We start from the raw sequence: 19256 nt of genomic DNA on the forward strand, positions 1-19256 counted from the left end.
AAGCACATATACACAGTAGCAATGATCGAAATTCAAATGAAAATGATGGTGATGATTGTATTGATGATAGCAATGGGTTAATAATTGTAAATCGTATTTTAAAAATATAGTTAGTGCAAAATAGTGTCATTAAAGGAAAAGAAATAAAAATTGTGGCTAATTGGACGAGACGAAGAAAAGGAGGAATAAAAGCACCTTCATAGGGCCCATTTCATGTCTCCTCATGAGACCTAAGCTTCCCCCCCACTGCACAATCACACTATTCTTCTTTCATCTCTTTTCTTTCTTTCTTTCTCCATCACCCACGCGTTTTCTTAGTTTCAATTCTTGTCAAAATAGTCTTGATCATTTTCTCTGCAAAAGAAATTAATCATGTCAGGTGATCAAAGGCCTAAAGATTCTGCTGAAGGCTCTTCGCGATCTGGAGGCGATCACCCCCAGCTTCAATCAGCTCCTTTGAGCCGGTATGAGTCGCAGAAACGGCGAGACTGGAACACTTTCGGGCAGTACTTGAAGAATCAGAGACCCCCAGTTTCATTATCTCAGTGTAATTGCAATCATGTGCTTGATTTCCTTCGGTATCTTGATCAGTTTGGCAAGACTAAGGTTCATCACCATGGGTGCGTCTTCTTTGGACAACCTGATCCTCCTGCTCCTTGTACATGCCCTCTAAGGCAAGCTTGGGGGAGCCTTGACGCCCTAATCGGACGCCTTCGAGCAGCTTTTGAGGAGCATGGAGGATCAGCGGAGACTAACCCTTTTGGAAATGGAGCTATTCGGGTTTATTTGCGTGAAGTGAAAGAGTGTCAAGCTAAGGCAAGAGGGATTCCTTACAAGAAGAAGAAGAAGAAGAAGACTCAAATAAGGCCAAGAGACGAAGCAAAGCCTTCGATGCAGACAGCTTAAGTCCTTTGGCTTCTTCCGATAAATGGTAATTATTTTTTTCTCTAGATCATAAATTACATTTAAATACATATATACCAATCTTGTGCTTAGTTTAGAAAATCTCATAGCAAGACTGGCTAAATATAAATGTGTCTTTAATTTAACTACACGGTAAGCAAACAACCAGGTACCACTTAATCAATTCTTGAAAATGGTATGGCTGAGTCAAGACATATGGCGTACGTGTTTTAGTAGAAGGAAGTCGAACAGCAGTGATTGATTGGACTTCCAATACATTGAAAGGCTTCATGACATACGGAAACTAGTTTGTGTTGAGGTTTTCGTTTTCTGTCATAAACCCTAAACCCACATCCCAAAACCCTAATCTGATATCACTTTCAAGACTGTGCAAGATGAAACGACTCTCTTGTTAAATGAAAAATTTACCTGAACAGCTTTTACCCTTATTTATTATTTCAAGAATACATCAGCTGCCATTATTGGAAAGGAGGGAGAATAGTATTTTGTCCCCCCCCCCCCTCTCATATCACGCTATAAAAACACTGTTCAGGTTCTGTTTCCAAATTGGATTAAATAAATTTCGAAGCCTGTTTTACTTTTTGCCTTGTTTTGCCTCTTTTGTGATTCTGCGTGATTTTTTGCTCCCCATGATTCGAATGACCATCATGTGATATGTCATACGTTGCATGTGATTTTTATACACATTGACGTTGGGATTTAACATGCATAATTATAGTCTCATAATATTTAAACTCCCAACTATTATTTTTTATTACTTTTCTTGTTATGGAACCAAAATCTTGTATTTGTATGTGTATGTGCTTTCATTGTAAGAGACCATTAGTCTTGTTCATAGCCAGAAATCTCAAAAAATGCTTGAGGGAGATCTGTGAAAGCAGGTACGCTGGTAAATTTATGAGTCAGCACATATGATGTCTGTCCCAGGAAGTGTTGTACACTGCATTATTGTCTTCCATAGATTTGAATGGATGGTTGTCCGCATTTCATCACATTCATTTGCATTCCCTGAAATTAATTTGTCTGAGAAAAAAAAAAAACTGAAATATATGAAAATAAAGAATCTTATTAGCACATTTGCTATGAAAATTAACTTATTTGTTCCTCTGGGATAATAAACAAAGTATCAAGCATGCTACGTCTCTTAATCCAAAGTAAAGTCTCTTGATCACTACCCACTATTTGTCTTTATGAATTCTCAAAGATTGTGTAAAAAGTGTTTGTTGGGATATAAGGTTTGATCTCCTTTAAACCAGATTTCATAAGAATGATTTGACTCAAGGATTGAAGTTTTGTGATTAGGGATTTATTTTGCAGTAGAAGAAGAAGCAATCGCCATGGTTGTGGCAAGGATTATATATATACTTTTCATAAGCATGATTTGACAAGGATTTGTTGTTTCTGTTAATATATTACAGTTTCCACAATGTATCTTGGTAAGTGACTTATGTGTGCTTTTAAAATCTCCATCTTTCAGTAACAAAATAAAATTTTCCTCTCCAATCTCAAATGCGAAAGTACTGTTTGCAAACAAGCTATTCTTGAATTTGTAATCAATTTCATTTATAAGAGTTTGTTTTAGAAAGGAAATGGATATTCTGCATTAAATTAATCTTGGAAATCAAGTACGGTAACCCTAAATCAAAAATTAATTTTCCTGTTTTTTTTTTATGTAAATTAATGCTTTAATTAGTTTCTGAACAATAGGGGACGTCTTACGGTTTTAGGAGTTGAAGGTAAGAACGTGTTAAATGACATTCAAAATTAGCTTATAGCTGAGTCGCATAGATTGGTTTTCTTGGATTTCTTGGATTCATTTCCCATGGACATTTACTTCCATGGATATGAATGAGACTAACCTCAGTACATCATGCCAAAAACGAAAGGCATTAATGTTGCTGTGAAGTTCAAAGTTTTATGCCCATGCCACTGTATAGGATGAGTCTGTATAAATTTTAAATTTTAAGTTATTTTATTTAAAATAATGTATCAAAAAATTATATAAATTATATTTTAAAATTTCAGTAAAAATTTAAGCTATTGAATATAAGTAATTCTTTGACATATTTGATATCCTTACCACAACTATGACGATGGCGATTGCTTCTTCTTCTTTTATACTGTAATGACTATCATTATTGACTCTCAACAACACACATCACTCTTTATCCTGTAAACTCACTACTGCTATCTGTATCCATTCATCTATTTAGATAGGCAAAATAAATCCTTAATCACAAAACTCCAATCCTTGAGTCAAATCATGTTTATGAAATCTGGAGCGATATATATATTTCTTCTTGTCTTCTTAAAAGATGTTTTTTTTGTTGTGAAGTTGAAAGTTTTAGCATGAATATTAGCAAATGAGAAAAACAAAAACAAAGGAAGGTAAGGAAGAATATTTTATGATGGAAATTCTCTAAATCTTCATTTTACTAGAGTCTCTATCAATTGCTCTACCGATATTAAGAAGCAAGGTTGTTGTGAAAGTTCCTTAAAACAATCTATGTAATGAATAATGAAAGTAGTTACACAGTTTAAGCAAAGTTAGCAATTAATTTTTTTTATTTGCTATTTAACTTTGTGCTTGTATCACCCTTTAAAAAAATACCATAAAAAATCCTGAATGAAATTGAAAATATCTCAATTATGAATGGGAATATAGAAATCAAAATGAGTAATAAAGAATCAAAATAATGTTTTATTAAAACATAAAGTTTTAAATTGTAACTTGAAATCGACCTGAAATTTAAAACTTGTAATAACTATTTATTAGATTAATAAGAAGACTGATTGTGAAAAAAAACCATATTGAAGGGTAACTATGATCATGAGGGGAAAAAATAGCCATGACACTTTGATGATTAAGCTAAACCCTCTATTTTCATCTTGTGTTTTTATCAATTCGTTATAAATAAATCTCTTTTGCATCAATTTGGCCACTTGAGCACTTGTATTGTTAATCAATTAAGTAAAATTTGTCTAAATTAAAAAAAAAAAAAAACTACTCAATAGGAAGGGTGGTGTGCACAATAATATTAATATGAATGAATGAAAAGATTATAATAATAACATTACATGAAGATGCGTACTTTTTTGTTTGTTTGTTTGATACTAATCGAAGTTATGATATTAATTAATTAAAGTACATGGGTATTTAAGTCCCTTAGGGGGGGAAAAAAAAAAAAAAAAAACCTAGACAACACCTAAGAAGAATTTGATGAAATGAAAAATATAGGTGTTAATTCATTGGTAAAAAATAATTTTTTATGATTTCTAACATAATTTTATAAATAAAAATTATTTGATCTTGAAACTCGTATAAAACACCACTATATTGTGTTGATTTAAATAATTAGAAAAGAATGAAGGTAGTAAAGTTTAATTTCATGATTTATTTAATTATCAAAACACTTTAATATCATGTCAAATTATTATTTTATCCAAAAATATAAATTTTTTAAATTATGCGGTTCTTTAAATTTTTCTAGACAAACTTTTTGTTATGCGTTGTTTGTATATTTGTATAAGTATTGAATTGACATGCAGTAATGCTATTTATGTATTTTTAAGCATGCATCAACTTTGAATTGGTTTCTAATTGTGTGTTTGTAGTATTTTTGTCTTTGTTATTTAATTTTATATATATATATAAATGAAAAATTAGATTAATGGTGATGTTTTCACTCAACATTCACTTCCCATCCTTATGCCATGTTTGATCACGTAAAAAATAAAAAGAATTCTTAAAAAAAAACTTAAAAAAAATTATATTAATTTAATTTCCTTCAATTTCTTACCAATTAAATAAATATCCAACTCAAAATACTAATAAATTGAATTATTTTCATCACATAAGAAAGTTGTATATACTTTGTAAAACTCTTAATACTTTCTCAATACACTCTTTTAATTCGATTGAACAAAAAAATTAATAAAATACAAATCCATATCAAACTTCTTCATGGTAAAACTCACCACCATTTAATTGCTTTTACTTATGGCCAATCATCAAGACAAACTCTGCCTTGTAATACAAAGTGAAATCATAACAATGAAATCCATATTATCATAACAATACCATAAACAACTAGAAGGTGGATTTCTTCAATTTTATTTTACAAAGCAAATAACTTATTTTTTCAACTTTTTTTCTTTTTTTACATGTTCAAATATGACATGACACTCACAATTATTTATATTGGACCCATAACGTGAAAATTTGCAATTAACCAATGAAATGCAACAAAAAAACATTATTGATAAATATTGAAATTTAAAATACAATAAAAAAATAGATGGACATTAAATTACAAATAAATTAAAAACTTCATTCACAAACATGTCAATATGGCACATTCCGAGTACAATAACGAAAAAAACTACTTGGGCAGATAAATTTGAAAATCTAAACATGCAAATAATAAAAATAAAATTACTGAAACCTAAATAGAAAAAATTAAAAAAGCTCGAAACGCTATATGTGATTAAGGGTTTATTTGGAAACACGGTTGAAATCTCGTTCCCTTAAATTTTAAAAGTTTTTTATTTTTTGGTAAAAATTATTTTTATATGTTTTTCATATTGTTTTAATGTGTTGATCTCAAAAAAAAAAATTTAAAATAAAAAAACATCATTTTAATGCATTTCTAAATGAAAATTATTTGAACCACAATCGCTACCACAATCACAAACAAACCCAATAGCAATTGTATATCATTCTTTGAAAAAATAAATCTTATTCTCGTTTCTAATTTTCATTTATAGCTCTTTCATAAGAAGAATATATTAATTTTCATTCTATTTCCATTTCATTTTTATTTCTTTCAACCAATTTCCAAAAAAAAAACTTTCATTTTCATTTTCATACTTACATTATCCAAATTTCAAACTTTCAATGACTGTTCATTCTAATAATTAACTTTATCAAATGAGTCCTCCACATTGAGGCCCTAATCCAGCCATGCAAGTAGAATTGTCTAAAAAAACACAATTTTTTAGACCAATATTTTGCTTTCCATTTTCTTCTTTTTTGAAAAAAAAACCCGGATAGAAACTAAGCAATACCTCCATTAGAAAGTACAGATTGATAATTTACATATTTGCTTATGGTGTGTCAAAGGATATTGTTATTAGTATTAATCTGAGTTTTGGAAAACAATAAACCCTAAGAATGTTAATTGCCTGCACAACCAAACAATATTGTTTAGGCTGATAAACACTTTTCTTTGAAGAATAGAAAAAGAAAATTGTTTACTGAAATCTTCTTATGGGCTTTTGACTATATGATATGGGTATGAGTCATGGACGCCTACCCGAAGGGTCAAACCATTGCAAAGAAGTTGATAAGTTAACTAGAAAGATGAAATAAAGGCTGACAATTATTTCTAGCCGTTGAGTGGTTTTGTAATGTACGTGTGTAAATGCATGTATCGGAGGAGTTCATTAGGGCTTCAGGGAAACATATCGTTTTACTAAACCTGGGAGAAACGAAGCAAGAAAAATCAAGCATAGCATCAATTCCAAGAGAGTGTATAATTCACGATTTTGGTAATAATTATTGTTTGACGAAGTTACAGTTCGCTTTGTATTTTCTGTTAGTTAATTATAGGGTTGTTTGGTTCAAATTCGAAAGCCTGTCCACTTACAAACGTCCACTCAATCTCTTCTGATCAGCAGTCATACGTACAGAAGTTGAGCTTTTCTTCTCCAACCTATTACTTTGTTAAAATTGAATGATTGCTGCATGTTCTTGTACGCGATTGTTCTTTTTATTAGTACTATTATTATTCTTTAACTTGATTTTATACTGTTAGTAACTATTTACATACTCGAAAACTTTAACCTTGGACGATAGAGCTCCCTCCCTTAATCCCTCTCTATATATCACTTTCTTGATGATAATGCGTGTGTGTACAGACAGGTTTATGGTTGATGAAATGATGTTGGTTGTGTAGGGCAGTCCAGGTTTGGAGCTCGGATACCACCAAATTTTCTACAAATAGAAAATGATATTGATCCCTTACTTATCTGAGAGATATATATTACTACATATTCGCTCAAGATGACATGTGTTAACATGTTACTGTCACGATTAGAGAAATTAAGCTAATTCGGAGTTTATTGGCAACTCCTACTGCTATTTTGGGTTTTGTTAGCTGCAATTCGAAGCTTCAGCTGTTACTCTTTGCTTTGTTTGTTTCTTCGCTTTTGGCCTTACGCGCAAAATTTAAAGCTGTATGTTCTGGGCTTGAGACATTGTCCTCAATGAGGGGAAATTTCTTAGATTCAGTCAGGTAAAGAGTTTATGCTTGGATAACTGGTAATGTCACTAGGAGTGGATGAGTGGAGGCCTGTGATTGCCTCGATAGAGCAGGTTGTGTAGGTTCTGAAGTGAATAACCAGATCTAACACTTACGTATATGCTTTTTGCCTCTTGTTAGTCTTGAATTAGGGCAGTAACATTTTGCTTTTTGTTAATCTTTGCAGGATCACAAAATAGGACAAATGGAGGTGAAGTTCCAGAAAGGCAAATGTTGGGGGTCTAGCCTCTGCTTCAGTACTTAATATATAGCTAGCTAGCTTCTCTCTTTGCAGATAGTGTTACATCACAGCCTACTTCTAAATAATCTTGTCCTCGCAGGTTGGTCTAAGAAGCTATTCCTAGCTTATAGGAATTAAAACTGTAGTCGTAATGTTCCTCGACTTCTTAATTAGTAAGACGTTAGCACTATATGTCCAGCTCTGTTGTTTCTTTGCTGCAGAAGAAAACTAGTGTCTTCAGCTAATGGTGAAAATGGCTTTTAGCTTCTGCCCAAATGTAGCTTTGGGCCTGCCTCTCACTACATGAGCTGTGCTTTCTAGTAATCCTTCAATTGTCCAAAGTACCAAGTTTTTCTTCATGTTTAATCTCTGGTTAATTTCCTACGTATGCGAACATGTAGTAATTTTTATCTTGAGCTAGCTGCTTTTTCTTTCACTAGTTGATATATGTCCGAATCAATCTGATTCCAGGATACGAGGAGCTTGGATTTCTCCCCAGATGCATGCCTTAATTTATCAGCTACACAAGGATAGTGGGTGGAATACATCACTAAACCACACATAACACCGAAAGATGCCCATCGATGATTTATTGTCAAGGCAGCGTTTTCTGTTTTCTGTTTTCTGTTTTCTGTCTAAAAATAGGTGGTGAAATGCTCAGATGGCTGCCATATTAGTGAAGTAAGAGGTTATTGTCTGATCCTAGCTCGATCTGTTTTTTACGGGACAAAAACTAATAAGCAATAAACAATTTCAGATTCCCTAAACTAAAATATTAGTTAGATATGCCAGCACATAACACTGCCTGAAAAATAATATTTTCAAACAAAATATTTCACTCGGACACAGAAATTCCACGAGAAGTTTAATTAGTTTCTGATTGGAATATTTTTAACAAAAAATCATTCTCTTAGACAAAGGACCAAAGTATAAAAAAGAAAAATCTTATGCCAATATCAAACTCGATAGAAAAAAAATTATGTTTAGTCACCTATATATTTTTTTTTTATAATTTTAATTTTAGTATAAAAATTTATTTTCTTGTCATTTTAATCTTTTAAGTGTGAGAAAGGATAGAAAAATTTTCTTGAGTAGAGAAAATTTATCAATTTGTTATATACATTTGAAAAAAAAAAAAAACTGATTTTTAGGTTAAATTCAATAAGAGGGATCCAATTGATGTGTTTTAGAAACTTTCATCTTACTTGAAAAGTAAATTGAGGTCAAGAGAGGAATATTTTTTCTATTTGATTTTGTATTTTAGATTTTATTTTTTATCCTTTGATATATATATATTTTTTAATTTCATTCTTCAATGTTGAGTTTTTATTGAATTTTTTTTATTAGGTTTTTTTTTAAAAAAATTTATCATTCAATGTTAAGTTGATTTTGAATTGAATCTTTATGATTTGCTTCGATTTGCTTTCTATAAGGTTATCATATTCTTAAACAAATTAATATCCTAACATTTTGTTGGTACTCAATTTTATGAGTGTCAATTTTTATTGTCTCATAATCAAATAAAAACTACTTTTAAAAAAATTCAGTTATTAAATCCAGTGAAATTTATGACTCAGATAGCAGGTTTGGCAGTCGATTAGAAAATTTGGCTTCTTAATTTATTTTTGTATGATTTTTATGGAGTTATCACGTTCTTAAACAAATGTCTTGGTATTAGGTTGGTGATAAATTTTACAAGTATCTATTTTTATTATCATACAATTAAGAAAAAAAACTAGTTTAAAAATAAAGTCATTAAACTCACTAAAGTCTACAATTGGATTTGTGGTCTACAGGTTAAGGCATGAAGTATGAGTTGATCATATATATCATTGTCTTAATATTTTTTTAAAAATATCATCTTGATTTTTTCTTTTTAAGTCAAATCATGCTTTTATGAGTCTTTCAAATTGTTTTTGGATTTGTCAAGTTAACTAAGTTATGTCAAAACAACTTTTACGTGATTTAATTTGAAACTTGGATTAAAAATAAGTCAGGTCGAGAGATTTTAAATTTAACCTATTGCACAGAGTTTAATAACCATGCCTAAAACAATTTCACGGACTAAGTATTTTTTTACATTTAAATAAAATAATCTAACTCATGTCATTGGGCAGGTAAACTATATAGTAACATGACAAAAGAGTAAGTTAACCCTTGGCCCATCACTTGATGTGCCCTTTTGTAACGGTTAGTGACGACAAAATCACTGACTCATTTTTATCAAAGGTGTCCTCCTTGTAAGGTACAACGATATGGAGCAAATAAAAATAAAGAGCATATGGCAAAACAAATATATGATCGCGACTCTTTTGCAACCACTAATCGGTGCAAAGTGATGGGCGCCGCTTGAATTATTGCATATATTTTGCACTCCTACTAGTATTTTACACCACAAAAAAAGAATTTTTTTTGAAAAAAAAAACCTTCTTTTAATTTTCTATCATTTTTTTTTACCAATCAGAATATCGATCTGGTTGCATCAGAAAGATTGGATGCATATTAGAAAGCTCTTTCCCACCTTTTCTTTTTTCAATGATCTTTATATATGACACGATTTAAAATTTTATAGTTTATGTCGGCAAACAAAACATTTATGCATAGTTTTTTATTTCCACTTAATAAAAACGGATTTATTAGCAATGGCTAGTGTTTGAAAAACTCATACCTGAAATCTTGGTAGTGGGTAGGCTGGTGGCTGGGGAGTGAGAAAATAAAATTAAGGCCAAGATATTTATTTTTATTAATGACTTGACGTGTTCTTGTTTTAAACTCAAGTAATATACCACGCTCGAGAACTCCTTGCTCATAGGAAATCACGCATTTGAAGCTCCAAATGCTAGGCCAAGATTTAGCCAATCCAAATTAATTGGAGAATAAATAATGGCTCAAACTTCACTAGATCTAAGATGGGTTGGTCATTAATTGAGGATTTTATTTTTATATTTGTCAATCATTCATGTAATTGGACTGTTTATGAAGTGGCATCTATAGCTCTATTGGATAATATAAGTCCAAATAATCACCTTGCACTCTTAGGAAGACTCCACCAATTGCCTTTGTGAGCTTCCTTTCCTTTGATATACAACAATTTCTTATAATTTTATTAAAACTTTAATTTTGAGTATAATCGATATTGTTTATTTCTTAAAAAAATATTTGAAAATTTAATATTTTTTAAAAACACAAATATTATTGAAATTTTCATTTTAGTTTTTGAAAACTTTAATGGTTCTGATATATTTGATATTTGTTTTTCAAATATATTAATTGATACTCTTCTTTAAATATAATATAATTTAGTCTAATTTGATACTATTTACTAAATCACTAGATAAATAAATTTGACTAAATCATTTTCACATGATTTTTTTTTTTTACTGAATTGATACAAACATCTGGACATTTTTTGGGGATTTCCGATATAACTTAGTTCGAAACTTTATATTTTGTTGATCTCTTAATAATCCACCCCTTCATATTGATACTTGCTAGCTTCAAATAGCACATGATACAGCCTCTATAATGTGTTGAGACAAATTATACATGTTATGGAAAATTTTAGTTATTTATTTTTATTTTTCAAAATTTTAAAATAATTAGAATTAATGATATATTATGATTGATGGTTTGATCATATTTTATATAAGAGTTATTATTATTTTAGAAAAGTAAGCAACGTAAGGTTTATATATATTTTTGTTTTATGCATACGATCAAGTTTCTCAAAGCTAAAAAAACATATTGTATTTTCATACAACAAAGAAAAATTCAAAAAATATACTTTCGCATGGATTTTGACTTTAATAACCAGTTTATTAAAGTCACGAGAATTTGGCCAATATTTTAAAATTTTCAAAAAAAAATATTTTGTTTTGTTTTAGTATCAAGGATTGTGAATTTATACATAAAATATATTCCCAATGTTAAAAATATTCTTTTGATGACGTTAGAACGATTAGGTTTTACTCGATAAGATAAGGATCTCTCTACTGAGAAAGAATTTCTTAAATCATAGACAGAATAACAATTAGAAGTACAATAAAACCATAGCATATATTAGACGAATAAAATAATACAGCTTACCTTAAGTAGGGAGTATTTGAGGTGCTAATATCTTTCCTTTATGCAACCAGTCCTCGTACCCAATCTCTAAAACCAGTTATGGTTCCTAGTTATCAAAATACTAGGTTGTGACTCTCATCCTCTTTTTCCACTAAAAAAAACAAGAATTCATTGTCTCCATATATTTGCCAAGGTAGACACGATATACTTTGAGGGTGGACGATTGCTGCAACGCAGCACACGTGCGACATTCCTACCAACGCTTCTTGATTTTCCATATGATTCATTGGCTTGCTTCCTAATAGCTAAAGAAGCTTATTATTGATCAATTATTTAACACTAGTGATTTCTCCTTTGCACAAGCCATCATACCAAGGTCCACCCACTACCAACAACACCCATAATCTCCTATAAAAATAGACCACCTTACTCAGCCAAAAAAAGACCAACCAAAACCCATTAACATAAACATGATCAACCACCCAATTGACCACCATACCAAGCTACTGCAAACCATCCTTCATGTTTTAATGCAAAATACGATCTTTAGTTGTGATTGGAGGTCGAAGCTATTAGGGGACCCAATAGAAATTAGGTTTTCAGTATGTCTAAGACTACAACCGAGATATGTAGATGGGTTATGTTTGTTTTAACTTTAGGCATCCTATATTCTAGGCCCAGCCAGTCATCACCAGCCATTCATGTAAAGATCTAAGAACAAATTGATAAACAACTGTTTGTTTTGAAGGCTGATTTGGAGATAAAGTACGAAGAACAAAGTAAAGAGCAATGGGAGCAAATACAGGTATACTTGTCCTTTGCCTCTTGGAGATCCTAAAACTCTCGGATCAGGATTTTTTCCTCCCTTCCACCTTCAACTACATTTTATTAGGAATTTTTCTATTGTAATTAAGATATTTGTATTAATTGTTAAATTAATGTTATAAAATTTTATTGTTCAAATTTTTTATAGTGTTTTTTGTTATTTTAGGTTGAAGAAATGCAATTACGATTATAATAAATTAATATGAATAAAAGCAATAAAATATCAATAGAGTCACTAACAGATATAAAAGTTTTTGTTAGTGAGTCCGTTAGAAATATCCAAGCTAATCTTATCAGAGAATTATAATTTTTTTATGACTTTCTAGACTCGTTGATGGAATCCATGATAGATGCTATATCGATAATTCTATCAATGATGTAGTCGGCAATATTCAGTTCATGGCCGACGACATCACCAACATAATATTTCGTCAATACTTATTGAAAAGGATTTTTCATCAATTCATGGCAAGATTTGATTTGATTAAGTTATTTTAATAGGATTTTGTTTAATCAAATCCAAAAGTTTAGGTATTGAAAATACTTTAATCCTTAAGTTAGGGTAATCTTTAATGACATATAGGATAAACATATTTCACGATAAAAGTATTAGAGGGACATTGATTTATTGAAGCCACTAGCTAGGAAAAAATACTTGCCCCCAAACTTAGGATTAAATTAAGATTAATCCTTTCATCAATTATATCATAGATGAAGGATATAAAATATTGAATAATTTAGAGTTCAAATTATTGTTTTGAACTTGCAAGGTTCAAATTGAGGTGGGATATTAACTTGTCTTCTGCCCAAGAAAATTATCAGAAGAGGAAGGAAGCAGATAGCATAACAAAAGCTGTTGCATGATATATATATATATATATATATATATGGCTTGAACTGCTTCTCTGCCACTCTGACAAGCCATGGAGTGGTATCCTATTGAATTAGATTAAAATTCCATTGATATCAAAGCCATGTCCTCTTTTCTTCGGTCCCGGATGGTGGGACTCGCAAAATATTTGCTTAGGATTTTGAACATGGGCTTGCTCAAAGGCTATCCAGCCAATACAGAGGTCAAAATATACTGTAAATTACCTTTACAGATGCTGGTGGCACCGTCTAATAATCATCATCATCATCATCTCTGAGAGAACAAAATGCGTAAAGACATGCCCCAGCTAGCAAGCCCACTTGTTAGTGAAAGCTAGATAGAAGTGCCTTATTAATTATTCAACGGTGGAAAGTTTTGTGGGGACATCCACCTCAAAGTCACTTTGATTACGGGGAATGCACACCATGGGTATGACCTCCATTGAAGCCGATGAGCAAGCTCTAGGACTCTACCCTCGACCCGCATGTTTCAGAAGGGAAACAAGGAGTTTCCTTCATCGATGATCTCGATCGAGTCATGATCTAATATCAATAATCAGCACATAATTTCAGGTTGAACCTTGCACTGCCTTTTCCATTGCATCACTTGATAATAGGGCCCAGCAAGCCGGTGACACAGAGGAGGAATATATGTATATTTTGCTCGGTAAATCCCTGGATTTATGGATGAAAAATGGCTACTTTTCATCAAGAAAACAGGACACACGAGTGGTTGGAAAATCGGAATCAATTGTAATTAACACAACTAGTTAATTAATTAATTAACCTAACATTATTTATTATATTATGGAACATGTTGAGCCCAGCTACATCGGCCGTTTTTAAATCCGTGAATTGGAACATGTTTAGCGCTTACAGCGCAATAGAATTGTTTATGGATGACGTCGTGACATTATGTATTCTCTCGAATAATGATAGTTTATGCTCTAGAAATAAAAGGAATTAATACTCCTATTACATTTATTGCTTTATGCCCACTTACTGAGAATGATGCAAGCATCATGTCACACACAAGAACACTTGGTGTTAATTTGAAGGACAAATTGAGCTCCATTTACATTTTTCCTTTATGGAAGATTGAAAGGCAAGAACAATTCCACAAGATGATGGGCAGTGACTCCAATTGTAGGGTAATAATCATCATATATATCTCAATCATTCTCCGAATCTGATGGTACAATGCACAGTAGAAGTGGGATCTCCATCCATTGACAATGGCAGAACTGAACTTACAGAACATTTGCTTGCACCTCTTAAGAGCTTGTGATCTTCCAAGATTGCAAAACTATAGCTTCCATGAATTGCCTCTGTGGCTCTTGAAGACCAAACTTCAATGAAGTTCAAAGCAATTACATACAGCCTTAAAATATATGATGATACAAATTAAAATCCCACCACGGCTGTTCTGGATGATCATCTTGTCTCCACAATTTCCAAACTTTGACTCCCCAGCTTTTGCATTATTTTTGTTTTTCTCTATATGCCTCTATATACACTAGAAAGAAGAAAATTGAAAGAAAATAAAATTTGAATGAGAAGAGAGTTCCTGATGAGCCCTAATGAAAATTAAAAGAACCTCTAAAATGAATCACAAGGAGAAAAAAGTAAACAAGAATTTGATACAGCTTGACATGAGCCGGACTCTTTTATTTATGCATCATATGGTAACTCTGATATGCTTTCTAAATGGGGTCTCCACACACCAACACGGCCTCTTCTTCGATCTCTCTGGGTTGATATCTTTTCCGATAGAATCTCAGTCAAATACCGATCAGAAATGAGAAGGTTTGCTGTCATTGAAATGGAGTCGGTACCGTGATGGGTCGAGTTGTTGCTTTCACTTGTGTTATTATTGCTCATCTCTCTTCTTTTCTTTCTTGTACCGGAACCTCTTGATGATCGAGAACTCTTGGCTTCTTGTGTTGGTGGAGCTGGCATCAAAAAGTAAATCTTTCCACGTTGTAGCTCTGCATCTGGTGGGACTATAACAATCTTTGGAACAACCCCGTCATCGGATGGTGCAGATGGCTTTTTCAAGATATGTTTTGGATATGCTTTCATGATCTCACAAGCTCGGACTGTTCCACTGATCTCTTCTACACGACCATTAGAGTGTACTATTCTGATTACATCAAGAGCTCCGCATGGTAGAATGCAAGAGATACAGCACCTTATGGTGTCCTTCATGGCTAGTACTTTCTGTGTGATTCTACCACTCTCTCTCTCTCTCGCTACGAGTCTTTCATATTTGAGAGAGAGAGAATAAGAAAGGAGAGCTCTGTAGAAATTGAGGGGGGTCAATATATGAAGAGAAGGAGAAAGGTGAAAGAGAAGGGCCTTTTTTATTTTCTCTTTGTTATCTTACACAATAACAGTGAGAATCAGTCACTTAAAGTGGATTTGGTACGAATTATGTTTTTTTTTTTTAATTTTATTTTATTATATAGACATTTTGTAGTTTTCTTCTCTTTAAAAAGTAGTTTTTTATGAACTGAATTATTTTTTGAAGTTTGTTAATATTATAGAAAATAAATTGAAAAAAAAATTTAGTGTTTTGTTATATTATAAAAAATAAACTGAAAAATAGCATGTAAATGTTTTATTTTTTTTTCAAGTTTATTAAAATAATAAGAAATAAATCTTACAAAATAAAAAGTTGAATGAGAATAAAATTAAAAAAATCTAATTTCATAAATTATCTCAAATAAAATAAATATAAATAAAAATAATGAAAATCAAATCTAACAAATAAAAAATTAAAAGATGATGAAATTAAAATAATAATTTCATAAATTGTTTCTAACAAAATATGTAATAACTAAAAAAATGAGAACCAATTTAATAGATAAAAAAATTTTAATTAAAAAAATAATAAAAAAAAAAAAATAACAATCATAAAAATAAATATTAAAGTTAATATAAAAATGAAATTAAATCAAATTTTAAGAAATAAAATTGAAAAAAAAAATCAATAAAAATATATATAATAAAAAGTTTGAGGATCAAACTTAATATAATCAATAAATAATATGATATTTTAAATTTTTCACAACTTCTAAAAAGTGTTTTAGCGGTTAAAATATATTTAAAAAAATATTTTTTTTAAAATCAAATTAAATTTTTTTTTAGTGAAAAGTATTTTTTAGTTAACAATTTTTCTAATAACAAATATAAAAATATTTAAAAAATAATTTTCGAATAAACAAACACCCCTGTGGTCTCTTTTCTCACTTGCTTAGGATGAAATTAATGGCTTTAATAATTGCACCTCACTCTGTACTTTGGCTTTTGGATCCATCATACGGGGACCCTCCCCTTCCTTACGAGTTCGGCTTGCAAGGCTGGGGGAGCTCATGGGTAAGGGCAGCGCACGTTAGTACATGATCGGGACTGCCGAGAAAGCTACGACAAGACAGACCCTTCTGCGGAGGGGTGATCCAAGACATGCGTGTCAATCAAGATTTGAAATTTGGCATGATACGACTGAGCTTGCCACAAGGATTAGGTGGAGAGACTGCTAGGTGGGGTCGTTTTGGGAGAGAGCTCGGAGTGAGTTGGGTATTGGGTGAGTTAGGGCTTAGAGAAATCTTCTTTTGAGAAAAGGTGCTGTGATCTTTCTGCATCCCAAAACGAGATCATGTGGATTGTGGCTTGTTTTACTCTATTTCTACTGTAGATTTTTCGTTTTTGAGAAGTGCTTCGACCAAAGAGATGGTAAACTGTCTTCTTGCCCTTGTGTCGAAGGACAACTCACCCCGCTATGAGGCGCTTACCTGATCTTAGCTTTTTATAATCCTGTTGCTTGCTTATGTTTATCCATGTATTGGAGAAAAAACAGTGTGATTGTTTGGATTCTTTTGCTCGTGGCGGTCAACACTTGACAGGTTTTTTTTATAGAGCATGTTTGGAGTAGTATGATAGCGGTTGTTTTTCAAATAATTTTTTTGTACTGAAATACATGTCAATGATGTTTTTTTATTTTTTAAAAAATTATTTTTAACACCAGCACATCAAAACGATCTAAAAAATACAAACCGCACTCAATTTTAATAAAAAAAAATTCAAAATTTAATAAAACACAGTCAAATGGTGTCCAAGCAAAACAATAAAATTCAAGAATCCCATCACGACAAGTGAGAAGATTTCTCACAATGATCCTCCTCAGAGTGATTTTCATTACCATACGAATGATTTGCTACAAGAAAAAACTAGTTAAAACTATTTAGTTGTGTTGTAATAATTATTTTTTAAAGTATTGTTTTTTTTGAAATATATTAAAATTTATTTTTAATATTAATATATTAAATTTAAAAAATAAATTAAAAAATATTTTTTATACGACAAAGACAAACACATCAAGCATGTCCCATCCATTAAATGGTTTGGATGTAGATGTTAGTGGGCAGCATGTGAAGTATGGAGAAAGGTCCAATTTCGGAGGTGGTTTTGATGTTGTGACCATCTTTTCTCAACTTGTATCACAAAATCCAGCAACTATTATTAATGCTAAATTAACTCGTCAAAAAATACTAATTGCGAAACAATTAATTAATGCGCATCTGGAACCGTCCGTCCTCAGGCTAATTCCAGGTTTCCGAAAGTGGGGTCCTCTGAAAATAGACGGACATGAAGCAGCATTTTTTTTTATTTTAAAATAATTATTTTTAGATATTTTGATATGATAAACACTAAAAACAAAAATCAAATTTGATATTTTTAAAGATAATGCATTTTTTATATAACTGGGATAGTGAGTATTAATTTGACTGCGAATGCCCACTAACAAAATCTGCCGGGGAAAAGGCCAAAAAGAAGGAAACAAGGTACCAAAACTATCGATTATCAAGAACTGAAAAATAGTTCAGGAAGGCTCCAAAAGTAGCCAGCTTGAATTCAACTACTTCTAAATTTGCGGGATTGTGTCAATTTCCCCCGGGAGAAGGCCTGCAAGAGGTCATAAAATCTGTTTGGAAAAAGCCAATTTTTATATCTAAGTTTGTGAGCTTAATACTTGCTTTCCTTTTATAAGATTATATAAGCATTTAAGATTCATTTTTTTTTTTTATAATATAGTTCTCCCGTTCCTGCAGCCCGCCTTCTTTCTACTTTTTATTCCCTCTACAAATTGTAAGCCGTTGAAAATAATTGAAAATATGGTTATATATATTTTTAAAAAAAATTACTTGAAAATATATTAAAATAATATTTTTTTTAAAAAAAATTATTTTTGATATCAAAACATCAAAATAATTTAAAAATATCAAAAAACTATTAATTTAAAAAATTATATAAAAGAATTTTAAATTTTTAAAAAATATTTTTTCGAGAGAGTTTATATCCACTTTCTAGTTTATCCTTTTAGCTTTCTTTAGCATTCAGATCACGTTTGGTTGATACCAAGAGGGAAATGAAATATACGTATAAAAATGATAATATGTTTTGTTGTTGAGATAAAGATGAATATGTATAAAAAGAAATTATATCTAAAATAATTTTAAAGTAAATTTTTATCTTTTTAAAATAAAAAAATATATAAAAATATGTTTTCTCTGTCCGTTTTGGTCTATTTTTATCCAAGATAATGACTAAATAATATCTTAATGATGTAAAGTTTCTCTCCCAATTAAAAAATCCATTGACAATCTTGATTTTTTTTTTCCCGGCTTAAAAGTTGCATTGTGGGTTTATGGTTGTAGTTTAGCTTTATTTTATTGTAGTAATCAGAAACAAGAAGTGTTCTGATTAAAAAAAACTCGTCATTATAAGAATTAGACTTTAATTTATTTAGAATTTTATTCAAAAAAAAAACAAAAACGAAAAGGTGAAAGGAGCACGAGGCAAGGAGAGCATGGATTGGAAGGACATGTCCCACATGCTAGGCTCAAAATAAATAAGCCTAGCCTTGTGTGGGCTAGGAAAGCCCGCCTATATTTTTTGTTTTTTGTAGTCTTAAATGGATGAATAACACGTGTCTACCCTATATATTTTTTGGTTTTTGTAATTTTAAA

At 31.0% G+C, this 19256-nt stretch overlaps 2 protein-coding genes across 3 annotated transcripts; one reads left to right on the forward strand and one right to left on the reverse strand.

The window, feature by feature from the left end:
* The first annotated feature begins 219 nt into the window (after positions 1 to 219).
* On the forward strand, positions 220 to 8203 carry LOC118053651 (protein LIGHT-DEPENDENT SHORT HYPOCOTYLS 10). 2 transcript variants are annotated; one of them, XR_004688418.2, is made up of 3 exons: positions 220 to 931; positions 7414 to 7567; positions 7939 to 8203. XR_004688418.2 is itself a non-coding variant. In XM_035064959.1 (2 exons), exon 1 carries the CDS (start codon positions 373 to 375, stop codon positions 904 to 906), a length of 534 nt encoding a protein of 177 aa, XP_034920850.1. In that variant the 5' UTR covers positions 220 to 372; the 3' UTR covers positions 907 to 931; positions 7414 to 7855. The 2 variants fall into 2 exon arrangements, 1 of the variants encoding a protein (XP_034920850.1); XM_035064959.1 differs by lacking the exon at positions 7939 to 8203 and having other exon boundaries at positions 7414 to 7855.
* Positions 8204 to 14758: 6555 nt separating this feature from the next.
* On the reverse strand, positions 14759 to 15611 carry LOC118053658 (uncharacterized). The gene has a single exon (XM_035064968.2). The coding sequence runs from the start codon at positions 15433 to 15435 to the stop codon at positions 14899 to 14901; it is 537 nt and encodes a 178-aa protein (XP_034920859.1). The 5' UTR covers positions 15436 to 15611; the 3' UTR covers positions 14759 to 14898.
* Positions 15612 to 19256: the final 3645 nt, after the last annotated feature.

This window comes from Populus alba, chromosome 4 (assembly GCF_005239225.2).
Source record: "Populus alba chromosome 4, ASM523922v2, whole genome shotgun sequence".
In the NCBI taxonomy this organism is placed as follows: domain Eukaryota; kingdom Viridiplantae; phylum Streptophyta; class Magnoliopsida; order Malpighiales; family Salicaceae; genus Populus; species Populus alba.